Source organism: Carcharhinus amblyrhynchos, chromosome 19, assembly GCF_965287045.1.
Source record: "Carcharhinus amblyrhynchos chromosome 19, sCarAmb.v2.hapA, whole genome shotgun sequence".
NCBI classification, from domain to species: Eukaryota; Metazoa; Chordata; class Chondrichthyes; order Carcharhiniformes; family Carcharhinidae; genus Carcharhinus; species Carcharhinus amblyrhynchos.
The window spans coordinates 52708966-52727575 of record NC_137342.1 but is presented as its reverse complement, the minus strand read 5'-3'; the positions used below and the strand labels follow the sequence as shown (position 1 = coordinate 52727575).

At 42.8% G+C, this 18610-nt stretch overlaps 1 protein-coding gene across 4 annotated transcripts in view; it reads right to left on the bottom strand.

The window, feature by feature from the left end:
- The window catches only part of sema3ab (sema domain, immunoglobulin domain (Ig), short basic domain, secreted, (semaphorin) 3Ab), a 366890-nt gene that overhangs the window by 57269 nt on the left and 291011 nt on the right, over positions 1–18610 (bottom strand). For all 4 annotated transcript variants that reach the window (XM_080207779.1, XM_080207780.1, XM_080207781.1 and 1 more), the window contains exons 7-8: positions 17295–17414; positions 9122–9264 (exon numbers count right to left, since the gene is read on the bottom strand). In XM_080207779.1, the coding sequence (XP_080063905.1) occupies positions 9122–9264; positions 17295–17414 (263 nt within the window). The remainder of the gene's footprint in view (positions 1–9121; positions 9265–17294; positions 17415–18610) is intronic.

The window sequence follows — 18610 nt, the reverse complement described above, 5'->3', positions numbered from 1 at the left end:
CACTGGAGACTGGCAACTTCCTTCGCCAGCTTTGCAGCTGAACACAATGTCTGCTGTTGTACTTTTTCATCAGAAACTTGGCGTTAATTAACCCAGTTAGAAATCCAAAATCCCAATGCACACCTGGGTTTCAGAATTTTAAAGCCTATTTTTTGAATGAGTGGAATATTTATACTTTCCAGTAGATGATTTCAACTTATTGTCAATTTCATTTATAGCTAAAGTAATAGAACTTTACTGTCATAAATTCTCAGTTTTCTATCCATCTCAATACACTTCCCCCATTTCCCATGCACTTTAATCTTACACGATAATCTCACAGGCGGGACTTCGTCAAACACTTTCTGAACATTCAAATATACCACATTGACTGATCTGATTTGATTTATTATTTATCACATGTATTAACATAAAGAGAAAAGTATTGTTTCATGTGCATATACAGACATACCGTTCATCGAGAAGGAAACGAGAGAGTGCAGAATGTAGTGTTACTGTCATAGCTAGGGATGCAGAGAAAGATCAACTTAATGCGAGGTAAATCCATTCAAAAGTCTGACAGCAACAGGGATGAAGTTGTCCTTGAGTTAGTTGGGACATGACCTCAGACTTTTATATCTTTTTCCCGATGGAAGAAGGTGGAAGAGAGAATGTCGGGGAGATGCATGGGGTCCTTAGTTATGCTGGCTGTTTTGCCGAGGCAGCGAGAAGTGCAGACAGATTCAGTGATGGGAGGCTGGGTTGCCTGATGGATTAGGCTACACTCACTGGTTCCCCCTTGTCAACTCTACTAGTTACATTCTCAAAGAATTCCAACAGATTTGTCAAGCATGATTTCTCCTTCACAAATCCGTGCTGACTCTGTCGATCCTGCCACTGCTTTCTAAATGCTCTGCTGTAAAATCCTTGATAATGGATTCAAGAATTCTGCCCACTACCGATGTTAAGCTTATAACCATAAATATTTTGGAATTCCACTAGTAACTGGAGCAACTTCTGTGAAGGGTGTATCTCAGGGCAGACACATTGTCCCAATTAGGTATGAATGCTTTGAACTGGTTGGTTACTGAAGTAAAATTCTGCAAATACTTGCTGAGGTAAATTATCAGGTAGGATGCGAAGGATCAACCTGCAAACTGGGGAAACTCAAAATATACCAGCTCTTTCAAATCATGGATCAAAGTTTCAGTATCTAGAAAAATCAATGCAGTCACTTTGTCGTAGATTGTACAATATGCGTATCTGAAATTGTTGCATAGGTTATAACCTATGCACAGAAAATTCATTACACTGAAATTACCTCCTACAAGTTATACCAACGTTTCTTACCTTTATAGTTAGGTGGACATAAAAGAGTTTCTTTTATCCACCTTTAAAAGATGTTTGTGTAAAATTTTATTTGAAAGCATGTCATATAGATTGTCAAATGCCTTTAATTTGACCAATAAGTCCAAGGCACTAACAGTAAAATGATCTATTGTGGTTATCAGCACAGCACTCTGGGTGGGTGGAATCATGCACCACCGTGAGATAATTCATCAGCAATGACAAATGTACTCCAGTTAAACTTCCCAAAACCCCATGTCGTTTATTCATTAAATCAGCAAAGGTTTATACCCAGAATAGTAGAAGGATAAAGCTGTGAAAACAGCCTTTGTTCCAATGCCAGCACTAATGTTCAAAACTGATTTCACAACAAAAGTCAGGCAAACTCAAAACTCAAACTCGTAATACTGAATACGTCTTGCAGTCCAAATCAGTGGCAAGAGAGCACACAGATCGACATAAGGAAACAAGCCATTGGTAATTAAATTGTGCTGCAGTTTAGAACGCACTCCCGCTACCTTTGGAGGTTGAATTCAGTTCAAGCCAACAGGATAAAAGTTTCTACAATCTGCTAGGGAGAATATAGAAATATAGAGGATTGAATGTGGCCCTTCAGCCCATCATGCCTGCATTGACTCACTGAAATAATTACGCTATGGTGGCACAGTGATTAGCATTGTTGCCCCACAATGCCAGAGACCTGGGTTCAATTCCCAGCCTCGGGTCACTGTCTGTGTGGAGTTTGCACGTTCTCCTTGCGTCTGCGTGGGTTTCCTCCAGGTGCTCCGGTTTTCTCCCACAGTCCAAATGTGTGCGGGTTAGGTTGATTGGCCATGTAAATTGACCCTGGTGTTAGGGGGATTAGCAGGGTAAATATGCGGGGTTATGGGAATAGGGCCTGGGTGGGATTGTGGTTGGTGCAGACTCAATGGGCTGAATGGCCTCATTCTGCATTGTAGGGATTTTATGATTCCATGATCCAATAAAACTCCAAAAGAGAAACTGCTGGAAAATCTCAACAGGTCTGGCAGCCTCTGTAAAGAGAGAAAAGAGCTGACTTTTCAAGTCAAAGCCCCTTGTCCGTCTGAGAAATGTGCTTGGCAAGGGGATTAATAAAGGATAATAATGCAGTCCTGACCAAGGTGCCAGGGTTGCTGTGATTTGGGTGATGTCATAGTCTGCAGGGAGACTTAGATAGGTTGCAGAGCTGGGCCGAGAGGTGGCGGATGGAATTTAATGCGGAGAAGTGTGAGGTAATTCACTTTGGTAGGAGCAACAGATGTGTCGAGTATAGGGCTAACGGGAGGACTTTGAATAGTGTGGATGAACAGAGGGATCTAGGTGTGTGTGTACATAGATCCCTGAAAGTTGGGAATCAAGTAGATAAGGTTGTCAAGAAGGCGTACGGTGTCTTGGCGTTTATTGGTAGGGGGATTGAATTTAGGAGTCGCAGTGTAATGTTGCAACTGTACACTACTCTAGTGCGGCCGCACTTGGAGTACTGTGTGCAGTTCTGGTCCCCGCATTACAAGAAGGATGTGGAGGCGTTGGAGAGGGTGCAGAGGAGGTTTACTAGGATGTTGCCTGGTATGGTGGGGAGGTCCTATGAGGAGAGACTGAGGGATCTAGGGTTGTTTTCGTTGGAAAGAAGGCGGCTAAGAGGGGATCTTATTGAAACATATAAGATGATTAGAGGTTTAGATAGGGTGGATAGTGATAGCCTTTTTCCTCGGATGGAGAAAGCTAGCACGAGGGGGCATGGCTTTAAATTAAGGGGGGGTAGCTACAGGACGGATGTCAGGGGTAGGTTCTTTACCCAGCGGGTGGTGAGGGATTGGAATGCCCTGCCTGCTGCAGTTGTAAATGCGTCTAGTTTGGGGGCGTTTAAGAGATCTCTGGATAGGTTTATGGACGAAAAGGGATTGGTATAGGCTAGTGGGTCATTGTTTTTGTAACTGGTCGGCGCAACATCGTGGGCCGAAGGGCCTGTTCTGCGCTGTAATGTTCTATGTTCTATGTTCTATGTGTCCAACTCACGGACAGTCAGTGTTGTACATAATAATCCCAGGTCACAGGAGCGAGGTATCTGGTCAGAATGATTTGTAGAGTGTAACTGTCTTCTCTAAAAAAATGTCTGTGGAATTTGTTAGAGTTTGAGATAAGGCTGGCAATAGGATGGCTGAAGGCCCTGACATTAACTAGAACAAGAGGCAGCCATATTGGAGGAAAGGTTACCTAGCAACAGAGTGTCAGCCATGGCTCAGTTGGCAGCATGTTCGCCTCGGGGTCACAAAGTCCTGGGTTTAATTTCTATCCCAAGACTTGAGAATAAAATGAAGGCAAACAGTCCAGTGCAGTCAGTACTGCGGGAAATCACTGAGCTTCCCTCTTACAATTTGAGCTGCTTGCAGTGGACTGCGGTCCTGCAATAAAATATCAGTCTAAATCTGTGTTCACTGAACTAACCTACCTCTCATCTAAACAGGGTGATTTAAAGCTAATTAAACTGTGAGCACGGGCAATTTGAAATGAAATGGTTACAGGGTTTATCCTAAACTCTGACTGTATCCTAAACTCTGACTGTATCCTAAACTCTGACTGTATCCTAAACTCTGACTGTACCTTAAACTCTGACTGTATCCTAAACTCTGACTGTATCCTAAACTCTGACTGTATCCTAACTGATGGATCAGGACAGAAAGTGTTCTGCCTGTCTTTATGAGAGTAAAATGAGGATAATGTTGTTAAATCTAACAGGAAAACATTCTTCCTCTGTCTGTGGAGGCACAACAGGTGCCAGAAGCTTCCACATACATTGTTAGTGAGGCCTGAGGTCCCACTAATAGCTTATCTTTGAATTAGGAATGCTACAAGGAATGATTTTTGTGTTAAATAATGTGTTTTAGGTTCTGTTGTCTATTATGTAGTCAAAGGATTGATCTTGCAGAATCTGTTGAAACAGACTACATCCATACAATGTTATCAGATCCGTTCCATTCATCAAGGTCATTCTGAATCCACTGTGTAACTGTAATCTTCCGATAGATATGCTTAACGTCTTTGTACTCGTAAGGATACTGATTGTCCCTCTCTTGGGAACGCTGGAACTAATGTAAATTATTTTAAAATGAAGAGTGAAGGTTACGGAGGAGTTATGATGTAATGGTCTTTTAGTTGAGCTAAAAATGCCTCGACGAGATTATGGAAACCCCCGTGGGCTGATCAGCCAATGTCCAGCTTCAATGACATGACATCTGTACACAGCCGACACTACGTGTTTTCTGCATCACTCCACTCTAAAAATCTGCATTTAGATTCTTAATTCCTGGAACAACAGTTCTGTGACGGTCTCTCTTAACTAAAACTTAAGGTTCTCAGTTAGTACACATGTTGTTTGCGCAGGAACAGCTCTGGGCTGTGGTGTGTTTCTGTTTCATTTTGTCTGTATTCTCCAGGCCACGTTGCAACATTCTTAATTACTGTTCCCTGCCGCAAAGTAAGATTGAAGAGATAGCAAAATAATCAATTGGTATTAATCAGAATCCCTTCCATCCTCAAAAGGACATTCCTCCTCACTTCCTTTTCAGTCAGTTTAAACACCCTCGGCTAATCAGATGATCCTGATGCATCATTGGCCCAATTATCTTCTATCGGAATGTCAGATATTAATTAACACAATGACTTTGAAAGTGTAATCCTCCGCAAAGGTTAAACAGATGGACTTGATCAACAAAGTCATCTGTGTGCGGATCCTCAAGAGATGGGTGAGATCCTAAATGAATGTTTCTTGTCGGTATTTACTATTGAGAAAAGCATGGATGTTACAGAACTTGGGGAAATAAATAGTGGTATCTTGAGGAGTGTATTTATTACAGAGGAAGAGGTGCTGGAAGTCTTAAAGCCATTGAGGTAGATAAATCCCCGGAACCTGATTAAGTGTATCCCAGGACACTGTGGAGGCTAGAGAGGAAATTGCAAGTCCCTACATAAGAACATAAGAAATAGGAGCAGGAGTAGGCCATCTAGCCCTTCGAGCCTGCCCTGCCATTTAACAAGATCATGGCTGATCTGGCAGAGATATTTGAATCATTGACAGCCACAGGTGAGGTGGCTGAAAATTGGAGGGTGGCAAATGTTGTGCCTTTGTTCAAGAAGGGATGTAGGGAAAGGCCTGGGAACTACAGACAAGTAAGCCTAACATCTGTGGTGGATAAGTTGTTAGAAGATATTCTAAGAGAAAGGATCTACAGGCATTTGGAGAGGCAAGGACTTTATAGGAACAATTAGCACGGCTTTGTGAGTGGACAATTTAACTGAGTTTTTTGAAGGGGTGATGAAGGAGGTAGATGAGGGCAGTGCAGTCAATATTTTTTACGTGGACTTTAGCAAGGCCTTTGACAAGGAACCGCATGATAAGTTATTGCATTAGGTTAAATCTCCTGGAATCTGAGGTGAAGTAGCTAATTGGATACAAAATTGACTTGATGACAGAAGCCAGAGGGTGGTTGTAGAGAGTTGTTTTTCAAACTGGAGTCCTGTGGCCAGCGGTGTGTCTCAGGGATCAGTGCTGGGCCCACTGTTATTTGTCATTTATATTAATGATTTGGATGAGGATATAGGTTAGTAAGTCTGCAGATGACACCAAGATTGGTGGCATGGTGGACAGTGAAGAAGGTTATCTCGGATTGCAACAGGATCTTGATCAATTGGGCCAGCGGGCTGAAGAATGGCCGATGGAGTTTAATTTAGATAAATGCGAGGTGATATATTTTGGTAGATTGAACCAGGGCAGGACTTACTCAGTTAATGGTAGGGCTTTAGGGAGAGTTACAGAACAAAGAGACCTAGGAGTACAGCTTCATTACTCCATGAAAGTGGAGTCACAATTGGACAGGGTAGTGAAAAAAGCAAAGTCTGCATTCTTGCTTTCATTGGTCAGAACTTGGATTCAGGCGTTGGGACGTCTTGTTGAAGTTGTACAAGACATTGATAAGGCCACACGTGGAATACTGTGTACTGTTCTGGTCACCCTATTACAGAAAGGATATTATTAAACTAGAAAGAGCGCAAAAAATATTTACTAGGATACTACTGGGTCTTGATGGTTTGAGGTATAAAGGGAGGGCTAGAGAGATTGTGACTTTTTCTTCAGGAGCGTAGGAGGCTTTGGGATGATCTTATAGAGGTCTGTAAAATAATGAGGAGCATAGATAAGGTAGATAGTCAACAACCTTTCTCAAAGATAGGGGAGTCTAAAACTAGACGGCAAAGGTTTAAGATGAGAGGAGAGAGATACAAAAGGGTCCAGAGGGGCATTTGTTTTCACACAGAGGGTGGTAAATGTCTGGAACAAGCTGCCAGAGGTAGTAGTAGAGGTGGGTACAATTTTGCCTTCTAAAAAGTATTTAGACAGTTACGTGGGTAAAATGGGTATAGAGGGATATGGGTCAAATGTGGGCAATTGGGACTAGGTTGGTGACATGGACAAATTGGGCCGAAGGGCCTGTTTCCATGCTGTCAACCTCTATGACTCTATGAATCTGAAGCAGATTCTAAAAAGCCAGAATTGCAGAGCTATCAGGCAAGCTGGTATAATATGTGGGGTATTGGCACAGTAATATCGAAACATAGAGAACAAATGTTGGAAAATCAGTGTAACCACACTCATCTCAACTTTTAATTTGCTGGGTATTTGGGAAACACCCTCAGCTTCTAATAAGAGCTTTTAAATTGAAACACAAAACAGCTTGTGATAATTGAATATATTTTCCTGTTTTTGTTACAGGAATGAACTGTGAATCACTAACTTTCCTGGAATTTCTTTGAAGGAAAATGAGGGATGAAGAATGGATTTTGATGAGGTCCATATGAGATTATTTATATTGCATATCAGTGTGCTGATTTTATAGATAGACTGTATTCGGATGGCCATTCCCTTAAGAAATTGCTGCTTTCAATTAGCAGCTGAAGATTGGACTGGTAAACTACAAGATATTCTGGTCCAGTTAAGGTACGTTTAATGTATATCCTGGAAACTCTTTATTTATTCAACAACTGAAGAAACACTATCCTAAAACCAGCCACAATTTTCACAAAATTCCAGATGGAATTCTTACTTCCCCTTGTTTTAATAAATGTCATGATCTGGCCCAGCTTTTTTCACTGCACCCTTCCCATAAAATCATTCTCCTGAACTTAGAGAATCTTGATAATCACAGCCAGAACTATTCCTGCTTTGTGTAGTGGACTTAAGCACAAGTGACAAAATTGATTTCCCCTTGAGCTCCTTAATAGACAAGGGCTGCATTTATATTGGTGCTGAGGTGGATTAAAGACTTGTGCTGGAAAGACAGATTGATAACCCTACTGGCACAGAAAAATAGATGCTTTCACATCTCGCGGTTTTGGGTATCCATTACATTAAGTCCTGTAAATGCTGACAGTTGTTCGCTGGCATGCCACAGAGCTGCTTGCACACTGCTCTCTAATCCAGTTAAGGCTCAATTCCAAAATGGACTTGTATCTGAATTGGCAAATGATGCAACAACAACAACAACAATAATTCTCCCCTACATCACCTCTCTCACAACAAATTTAATATCCTCTGACTTATTCTGTCTTATTCTGCAGTCACTGGGAGCCTTGTATACTTTCCACACACTACCCAGTCTCCTGCATCTGCTGTATGTTTATCCCCCCTTTTTTCACACTCAGTGGCAGAACTTCCAGCCACCTTCCCTTCACACGTTTTAATTTCCCCGTAGGTACCTCTGACAACATGTTCCTAGTTATCTCTCCTATTTTTGATTGGATGGATTTCCCAAGTGGAAAATTCCTTGAGTTCTTTGAGCCAGAAATGTGTACTGAGTAATATCACAAACAGAGCGTTTATACTCCCCACCTCATCCTATACTGACTTCAACCAAGCTGGATACCAAGTGAAGGGTAGTGAAGGCAGCCCATCTGACAATGCTTGATCTGTGCTACTGTTCACATTCAATTTATACATTTACAGTTGTTGCAGTGATTGTATTGGTTATGGTTAATTATTTTATCACTATTTCTCTCTACCCAAGATCACGCTTCTCTCAAAATTCCACAGCAATAATTTTGGAACTGGTCAGTGGCCAGCAACATGAAACAGGCTGATTGCCAATCAGATCTTTCACTGCAGCAGCTTTCATTTTCCATTAGCTTGGCAAATACTGCCAACATTTTTCATTTATGACCAAGTAAAAGTGACTGTGTGATAAGGAAATGAGTCTCTGTTATGTTGTGAACTTCATTGGAGAGATGCTCGAGTGTGGTGGCAGGCAATGGCCTCATGGTATTATTGCTAGATTATTAATCCAGAAACTCAGCTGACGTTCTGGGGACCTGGTCCTGAATCCCACCTCGGCAGGTAGTGGAATTTGAATTCAATAAATATCGGAAATTAAGAGCCTACTGATGACAATGAAACCATTGTTGATTGTTGAAGAAACCCATCTGGTTCACTAATGTCCTTTAGGGAAGGAAATCTGCCGTCCTTACCCGGTCTGGCCTACATGTGACTCTAGAGCCACAGCTATGTGGTTAACTCTCAACTGTCCTCTGAAATGGCCTAGCAAGCCATTCAGTTTCAAGGGCAATTAAGAATGGGCAATAAATGCTGGTCAGTGACAGTCATTCCATGATGGAATAAAAAACATTGACTGAATTCACAATTGTTGATAGACCAGTTTCACCCTCGTGTCTCCACCAATTACACCATTAAACCAGGACAACACCTTCATATTTCACACACTCGACTGACCTTACACACTTGTCCTATTCGGGCATGAGTTGCTTTCCCTGAATACTCTCCATCCAATGCATTTTCTCGAAAGAAGAAATATATCTTATCATCTTCTGGATTGTCACTCTCTGGTATCAAGTGGGCACCAATAAACTTTGGTTCTGAAAAAAAAATCAAAAAAAGCAAGGTATTAAGTGACAAATAATCTTTTTTACTAGCCGCTGGTTAATCCTAATATCGCACTTGTTTATATAATCAAATCTCACTACATTTTCAACAGTGTCAGAAATACATGGTCGGTGGTTTATGAATGTGTTACTGGCAGTAAATGAGCAAAAATGGTTGAATTTAGACAACCTGTGGCCAATCCGATGGACTTCTTCCTGAACGTGACCTTTAATCAGACCTGGGGTGTCCCTAAAAACTCCGGCCTCATGGAGAATCATTGAGTGTCTTGGGGCTGACTGAGAACGCAAGAGCAGGCACTTGACAGAGGAGGATTCCGTAACGTTTTTGGCTGCTGCTCGATGGGCGCAAATTCATTGCCCTTCCCCCACCTGACCTTACATCTCCTGGGTGTGTCAGTGTCAGAGGTCACTCCCAGATGACCCCATCGCAAGTACCTGAGCCCGTGTCTCGTAATTGGTTATTTGATTCAGTGGGATCTTGCTGTGCAGGAAATGGCTGTCCCATTTGTCCTGCAGGATAACAGTAAAAGCATTTTCAATCTGGAACATTTTATGAAGGGCTTTAGACATTTCTGTGAAACGTGACACAGTATTTTATGAATTCTTTTCTTCAGCTTCGCTTTGCTTTGTGACGTTCCTGCTTCTGCAAAAACAGATCTGTACCCTGTCAATAGAGACTATTTTGCATGTTCTATCAAAAGCCACACTGGATTAAACCTCTGTTATTCTCATGTTCGGCACAGAAAGTGAAATGAATAACCAATTGGATTTCAGTTCCACTGAATAGAAAGAGGATTGAATTTTAGTAATACAGAAATGACAGACCATTCCGACTTGTACTGTGTCACTCCTTCAAACTCACTCCTCATCAAGATCGTTACTTATTCCCAGTTCTTTAGTTCCCTCATCACATCACATGATTCCACCATCAGCCAACCAGTTGCTGAAACTCCACACCTTCGTTACCTGGAGACTGGATGATTCCTCCTCTCTCCTGACCTGCCCTCACACTCTTCCTTCTCTGTAAACTGGAGGTTGCTCAGCCCCTAACTCTGGGAAATTCTATTCCCCTATCACTCCTGTCTCACTGACCTGTTGGCTTCTGCATTAGCCACACTTCTATTTCATCTGGGTGAGGTGCTCTGTGGGAGAGTCATTGCAGACTTGATGGGCTGAATGGTCTCCTTTTGCACTGTAGGGATTCCAGGCTCATTAATGCTTCAACTCATGACCAGCTGCTCACCTCTGGCCTGCCATTTTAATATAACAAACCTTTACCTTTCAAACCAGCAAGGAGTGGAAATAATATTTTACCACAGGCACATTAACCACACTTATTCTCCATTCAGATGCTTGCACCTGTTTAGCAGACAAATGGCATTTCAATGATTTTGGGAGCAATTGATCTTGATACTGGATAAAATTTACTGAATCAAAGCAGTCCATCATCCATCACCTGCTTCTGCTCAACCTTCACATGAGTTTTATGAAGTCCAACAGCCAGGAAAGACGAGTAAGCTTTGATCTCATCATGTGAAAGCATTAAAACTCTGAGTTCTGACCTTCCCTAAAATCAAATGGTAACATTTAAAAATGTCAATGTTTTATGTGTTGCCTTACCTTACCCTAACAAGATGGATTCAATTGGACAGGTTTCCACAGGAAGAATAGTTGAAGCAAGCCTCTAAACGTGTTGTGTGGGACCTCAGCAGGAGGACTGGAGAATGCACCAAATTTCCAGATGTGCTATTTCCCTTCATAAACTCCAATGTGATCAAAATGACATCCATTCCATCCTATCCTACACTATATACTCCAATACTCTTGAAACCTAACCCTTATCGATCTCCATAGTTACCCCTGTCTGCCAATACCCTGTGTCCAAATGCTTTGCCCTCATTTCCAAGTGCTGTCAATGCCCCATCACTTCAATCTCGGTCAGGTAGGCATGTTTGTGCAGGCTTCCTGACCTTCTCATTCTATTCTCCTTTTCACCCTCCCTCCTCTGGATTATCTGTAGGAGTTTAGTTCCCAGCTACTTTGATCTAACGTTCTGGATTTCTCTGTCCCTCTACCCATTTGCAAAAACATTTAACAAACTAAACACTTCAACAATACATTCCATCATCTCCTCTAACCTTTCTCCTTACTATCTGGATTTGCCTTGGTGAATGTTGTGGAATGTTGATGTTGTGCTATCCACTCTTCCCACTATTGCATTCTTTTTCACATTTTAACCCAAACTACTGTTTCAGTTTCTCTGATGATAATATGTGCCTCAGTGAGAACAATGACCAAAAACAATCAAGAACCAACAAAGCGATGGGATAACAAAATATTTAGCAAAGAATGTTTCTTGTTGAATGATATTTCAAGCAATGAGAGGTGAAGATATTTGTGTTTTATCTTGTTACTGAGGCTCAGCAACACCATTCTTAAAAAAGAATGGTGCTTATTCCACTGTACAATTATTTCCCCTGTGACCCTGACCCGTGTGGGTTTCTTCCAGGTCCTCCAGTTTCCTCCCACAGTCCAAAGATGTGTAAGTTAGGTGGATTAGCCATGCTAAACTGCTCCTTAGTGTATCGAGGTGTGTAGATCAGGGGGGTTAGCCATTGGAAATGTGTGAATTTATGGGAATAGGGCAGGGGAGAAGACCTGAGTAAGATAGTCAGGATATGGAGATGCCGGCGTTGGAATTTGGTAAACACAGTAAGAAGTCTCACAACACCAGGTTAAAGTCCAACAGGTTTATTTGGTAGCGCAAGCTTTCGGAGTATTGCTCCTTCGTCAGTTGAGTGAAGAGTTGCGTTCACAAACAGGGTATATATAGACACAGACTCAATTTACAAGATAATGGTTGGAATGCGAGTCTTTACAGATAATCAAGTCTTTACAGGTACAGACAATGTGAGTGGGGAGAGGATTAAGCACAGGTTAAAGAGATGGGTATTGTCTCCAGCCAGGGCAGTTAGTGAGATTTTGCAAGCCCAGGATGTCCTGAGGCATGGTACATTGGGGGGACTGTGCAGATGCTACAACAATGGATGAATGAACACCGCTTGACAATCACCAGGCAGGAGTGTTTTCTTCCTGTTGGCGAACACTTCAGCGGTCACGGGCATTCGGCCTCTGATCTTCGGGTAAGCGTTCTCCAAGGTGGCCTTCACGACACACGACAGCGCAGAGTCGCTGAGCAGAGACTGATAGCCAAGTTCCACACACATGAGGACGGTCTCAACCGGGATTTTGGGTTCATGTCACACTGTCTGTAACCCCCACGACTTGCCTGAGCTTGAAGAATCTCACTAACTGTTCTGGCTGGAGACAATACATATCTCTTTAATCTGTGCTTAACCCTCTCTCATAAGAACATCAGAAATAGGAGCAGGAGTAGGCCATCTAGCCCTTCGAGCCTGCCCCATCATTCAATAAGATCATGGCTGATCTGAAGTGGATCAGTTCCACTTTCCCGCCCTCTCCCCATAACCCTTAATTCCCTTGTTTATCAGAAATCTATCTATCTACCATGAATATGGTAGCTAGAGGATTTTCACAGTAATTTCATTACAGTGTTAATGTAAGTCTACTTGTGACTAATAAATAAACTTTACTGGGTTTTAGTTTGCTCATATATACAAAGTGTGATCTACAACTGCTGGGACTCCCTGCTACTGTTCACAGTTAATTTTTAGTCATTCTGACATTCATTCCACTTTAACTGTCTGTTCTTATTTATTCATGTCCCTTTTTCTCTGTGATGAGTAAGGTTCAGTTCTGTTGCTGTTAGTGAGTTACATCTGCTGATACTCATTAGATGACAGTGCACAATAGGAGTACCATATTATAATCATTCCCAGATCTGAACACTTCAGACCCTCAAGTCTGGTCACATTGTACTTAACCTCTGTCTCCCTGTGTCTGATTTACTGTTTTAAGTTACTGGCTTTGTATGGTTCAGTTTTGAGTGTTTCAGTAAACAGCACTGCAGCACGCTGTGGGCTATTATTGACCACACAAATCAAACCACTTTTCCATTCTGTAAACTGTGGGTCAACATTACAAGCTGTGGACAGGAATTAACCAGCTTTTCCAAATGTAATATTAAATGAGGGGTGGAGTATTGCATATTGTGTCATCGCAACCATTCACCCGCATGTGACACACACAGGGCCGAAACTGAGACTCTGGAAAATGCTGTCTTTGCTAATCTGTTTCAGAAGAAACTGCCCCAGGAGAGGGGTGAGTGTTAATGTGAGTTGGACTCGTTGCCCTGGCAAACAATGCAGAGGCAGCAAGAGGAGCTGTGGGTGTAGAGGCAAACTGGCTCGAGAGCCCACCTCAATGCTCCAGGGCTTTGTCCCAGACACAAAGGAAATAATTAAACCAAATGCAGTCCTCTAGACCTCACCACTCACAGCCCCTCACCTCACCCCACTCCCACCCCCAAATCCCTATCAAATCATGCCAACTCATTCCTCCAATACACTCCCCAACCCCTCATTGTCTCTATGGTAACCTAATGCCCCCTACCCAATCTCAACAGTTCCCTACCCAATCCGAGTGGCCTCTCAGGCTTTCCATATAAACTTTTTCCTTACACCCTTCGTGCCAAATCAGCCAGTATCCTCCATGGGTAGACCTTAGGAGTCATGATGAGATGAAATAAAGTTCTAAGGCCCAGAAATTCATCACGGAGAGGCTGGCCATCTTGGCAAAAGTCCTGGAAATTCTAAGCCTGTCCCTGAAACATTGTGTTCCATTTACACAATGGTGATGGGACTGGAGTTAGGCCAGGGTTCACACATGTATGGTTTACATAAGAACATAAGAAATAGGAGCAGGAGTAGGCCATCTAGCCTTTCGAGCCTGCCCCGCCATTCAATAAGATCATGGCTGATCTGTCGTGGCTCAGTTCCACATTCCCGCCCTCTCCCCATAACCCTTAATCCCCTCGCTTATCAAAAACCCATCAACCCGCGTCTTAAAAATATTTAGCGAGGCAGCCTCCACCACTTCAACGGGCAGAGAATTCCAGAGATTCACCACCCTTTGAGTGAAGAAGTTCCTCCTCAACTCCGTTCTAAACCGCCCCCCCCTTTACCTTGAGGCTGTGCCCCCTAGTCCTGCTGTCCTTTCTGAGCGGGAAGAGTCTCTCCACCTCTATCCTATCCATCCCATTCATCATCTTATACGTCTCAATGAGATCTCCCCTCATTCTTCTAAACTCTAACGAGTACAAGCCTAGTTTATTCAGCCTCTCCTCATAGTTCAACCCCCTCAACTCCGGTATCAGCCTAGTAAACCTCCTCTGCACTCCCTCCAAGGCCAAAATATCCTTGTGTAAGTGCGGCGACCAAAACTGCACACAGTACTCCAGCTGCGGCCTCACCAATGCCCTATACAGCTGCAGCAAGACCTCCCTACTTTTATATTCAATCCCCCTCGCTATGAAGGCCAGCATCCCATTCGCCTTCCTGACCACCTGCTGCACCTGCAAGCTGGGTTTTTGCAACTCATGCACAAGGACCCCGAGGTCCCTCTGCACCGTCGCCTGCTGCAGCTTTTCGCCACGTAAGTAATAGTCCTTCCTACCATTATTCCTACCAAAGTGGACCACCTCACACTTGCCAACATTAAATTCCATTTGCCATTTCCTGGCCCATTCGCCCAGCCTATCTAGATCCTTCTGCAGACTCTCCACACCCTCTGCGCAATTTGCCGTTCCACCAATCTTGGTGTCATCAGCAAATTTCGACACCCTGCACTCGGTTCCCTCCTCCAGATTAGCTAGCCATTAAAATCACCAGCTGCTTCCATTCATATGGAACCTCTTTACAGCAGGAGCATGAAACCCAGTTGTACAGATTAGATTAGGTAAGAGGGGGTCTGAAAATTGTGAATTAATTTGGCTGTCAATATATCCCTTTGAGAGTGATAATGGTCTCAGGACATTTTTGGGAGAGGTAAGGCACCCTTTAGGATTGTTACAAGTAAACTGGATTATGCACTTTTTCTGCACAAACACATTGGAACTGTCCAGTGATAATAACACGAGGCCATCGCCCCTTTAAATTCCTTCAAGTACTTAATCTCTTAAAACACAAACATCTGTATTCACAGACACACATCAAAGCCTTAGATCCCGTGAATAAAAACTGTGAATTTACATGTCCCCACTGTGATAATAATAGATTGTGGAACCAGCCATGCAACACTAATCTATAATGATAACCCTCAGGATTCTTTAAAACACAGCCAGTGAAACTGCAAGCATTGTATTTTTTCAAATGCAAGCCTTTCCCCCCAACAAAATGTGGAAACTACAGCCCACACCCTTCCTCCACACCCCACCCCCCCCACCCACCCCCAACAACCCTCCGATGATGATTGTAGCTGTAGGATTTGGGGGCAGGACTGCCGGAATCACGCCTCCGGCATTAGTTTAATGAAAACATGGAGCCTTCCATCTCAGTGAAAATCTGGGCTGTGGTTAGGACAGGTGCCTCAGCCTGAAGTGAACACATTCACAATGTTTCAAACTACAACACAAGGTTTCTGACAGAAGAAACTCTGATTAAATAGACCAGCAGAAACTTTAGAAAAAATCCCAAGCAAACAAATGGGGAGGGTTGTAAATGAGAATAACAGAGCTGTTTCAAAAGGGGTGTGTTCATTTTATTCATTTTGTATTGCTGCAAACAAAGGGTCTCCCGCAGGCTGGCTGGAGTCTGGGTAGTAAACTCAGCCTTTTTAACCAGTAATTAAAGGGGTGGTGTGGTGGCACTAAAGCAGTGTGCTCCCAATGAGTTACTGCATCAAACAACACGTTTAATTTGAACCCATAATCTGACACACAGCAAGTCTCTAATCTTTGCCCCTTTGTTAGACTCCAACTGGAATCGGACAAGTAATCTTGGGGACCCTTTGTCTCATTTTGAAACCAGTGTCGACCTTACAACAAGTTTTCTCTCCGTGTCTGGGCAGGAATCTATATGTGCCAGCGGGAGAACCCAAAGAAACCATTCACAAAAACAGACCTTTGTAATGACTTGTCAACATTAGATAATAGTTTATACTCAGGATGTGAATCTAAGTAAGTGTTACTTTAGGATAGAATTAAATTACATCTTTAAAATGATAAAGAATGTGGGGATTGTATGTGCGTGAAATTGTAACATCTAATTCTCAGTGTTGGAGATTAAATTTGCCTCATAATAGCACAGCTGTGTGAGTGACTTGAGGAAACAAACTCAATGTAAATTACCCCTTAGCTGTCATGCTTGGGAAAGGAAAAGGAATTAAGTAAGGATTTTTAATGATTTCAGCTGGAAAATATGGATGTCCCAGGCGCTGGGTAGGAAGAGGATCAGATCAGCTCCACTGTATTCAATGGGCAAACACTAGAAACACCCAGGCTGGGAATTTTCCCGGGTGCTCTTCCGATCTCACACTGTAACTGCAGACGAAACTCTGCGGGCAACATCTAAACTGGGTTTCCGTCAATATTCCATTGGAAATACAGAGGCTGAGAGGGAGAATCCATTAGGGAAGCTGGGAGCTAGAGGGTGAAAAGGCAGAAGATCCACTGGGAAAACAAACAGGGAGCTATCGTTCACTGATTAATAAAACCTCTTCTCGTGCTAGTTTAGGTCAGTGTATTGTGAAGCAGTAATATACCAACAAACTAGAATGCTTCTTTTCTGTATCAAGATGTCTGGTATTGATGTTAAACCAATCATTGGATGGCTGTGGATGGAACAACATTCACCATTGGGAAAACAATATGTTTTGGGATAATGAAGAACAGGAAAAAATTGAAAGGTTTTCAGCAAGCTGAACATAAAATTAAAATAAAAATTCCCAGGTGTCCAGAGGATGTACAGTTTAAAAAATTATAAGAGGAGATGTTTAAAAAGCCAGAATAGAGGAGTGCCAAGATCTCGGAGAATGGTGGGGTTGGAGAAAGTTAATGTGTGGGAATAACTTCCCCATTTACTTACCATTCAGCCACCTGGAATCATGCTGTTCTGTCCGGATTGGGTGATGGTGTCCCAAAGTGCGGAAGATTGCAAAGTCTCTGCCCATGAAATCTGCTGCAGTGCCGGAATATAGTTCTCCATCTGTGAATTGGGGAGGATAAAGCTGTCACTGTTGGAACTGCTCTTTCTCTGTGGCACATTCTTATGATACATTACATACGGAACCATAGAATTCACATGTTTTGAAAACTCAACGCTGGCGACAGTAATGATTCCTCCTTTTTTTCCTACTCTTTTCAAACTTGATGGAATGATGCATTAAGTGCCTCATGCCTTCACTTTATTTCATCCAAAACTCTGCTGCGCCAATCTTAATCCAAGTTCCATTCATCCAACATCTCTTGCTCACTGACTGACATTAGCTTCCAGTCTGTCAATTTTAAACTCCCTCCATTGACTTACCCTTCCCTGTCTTTGTAAATCTAGCACGCCCTGAGATCTCGACACACTTCTAATTTTGGCCTCTTACACATCTCCAACGTTCATTTCTCCACCCACTATTGGTGGTGGTGACTTTAACTGCCTGAGCTCCAAATACTACCATTCCTTCCCTAAACCTCTCAGCTATCTCCCACTGCATCTCTCTAAATCCCACTGCATCTCTCGATCTCCCTCTCTGTCTCTCTTTCTGCCTCTGCATTTCTTTATCTGACTTTGTGTCTCTCTATCTCCCACTGCATCTCTCAATCTCTCTCTCTGTCTCTCAGTCTCTCTATCTGCCTCTGCTTCTCTATCTCTGCCTATGACTCTCTATCTCTGATTCTGACTCTGTATCTCTGTCTCCGTCTCTCTATCTCTGTCCCCATCTCTCCATCTTCATCTCCATCTCTCTCTCTCTCTGTCTCTGTCTTCATCTTCTCTAACTCCATCTCCCTATCTCCAAAGATGTGCAGATTAGCTGGATTAGCCATGATAAATTGCCCCTTAGTACCAGGGAATTAGCAGGGTAAATACATTCTGTCACAGAAACAGGGCCTTTGTGAGATTGTTGTCGATGCAGACTCAGTGGCCAGAATTTTACCGGCACGCCAGCCCTGATTCCGGAGGCGGGCTCGGCTCGGCGAATAGCATTCTCCATTGGCCTCGGGTGGGATCGTGCAAAACTTGGGTGGATGTGCCAGTAAAATTCCACCCAATGGGTCAAATGGCCTCTTTCTGCACTGTCAGGATTCAATGGTTTTATTCTACCTCCCTTTCTGCCTCTCTGGCTTCCTCTTTTCTTATATCATTCTCTTTAAGACCATTGCTTTAGTAAAATATTTGGTCTCCTGCCCTGG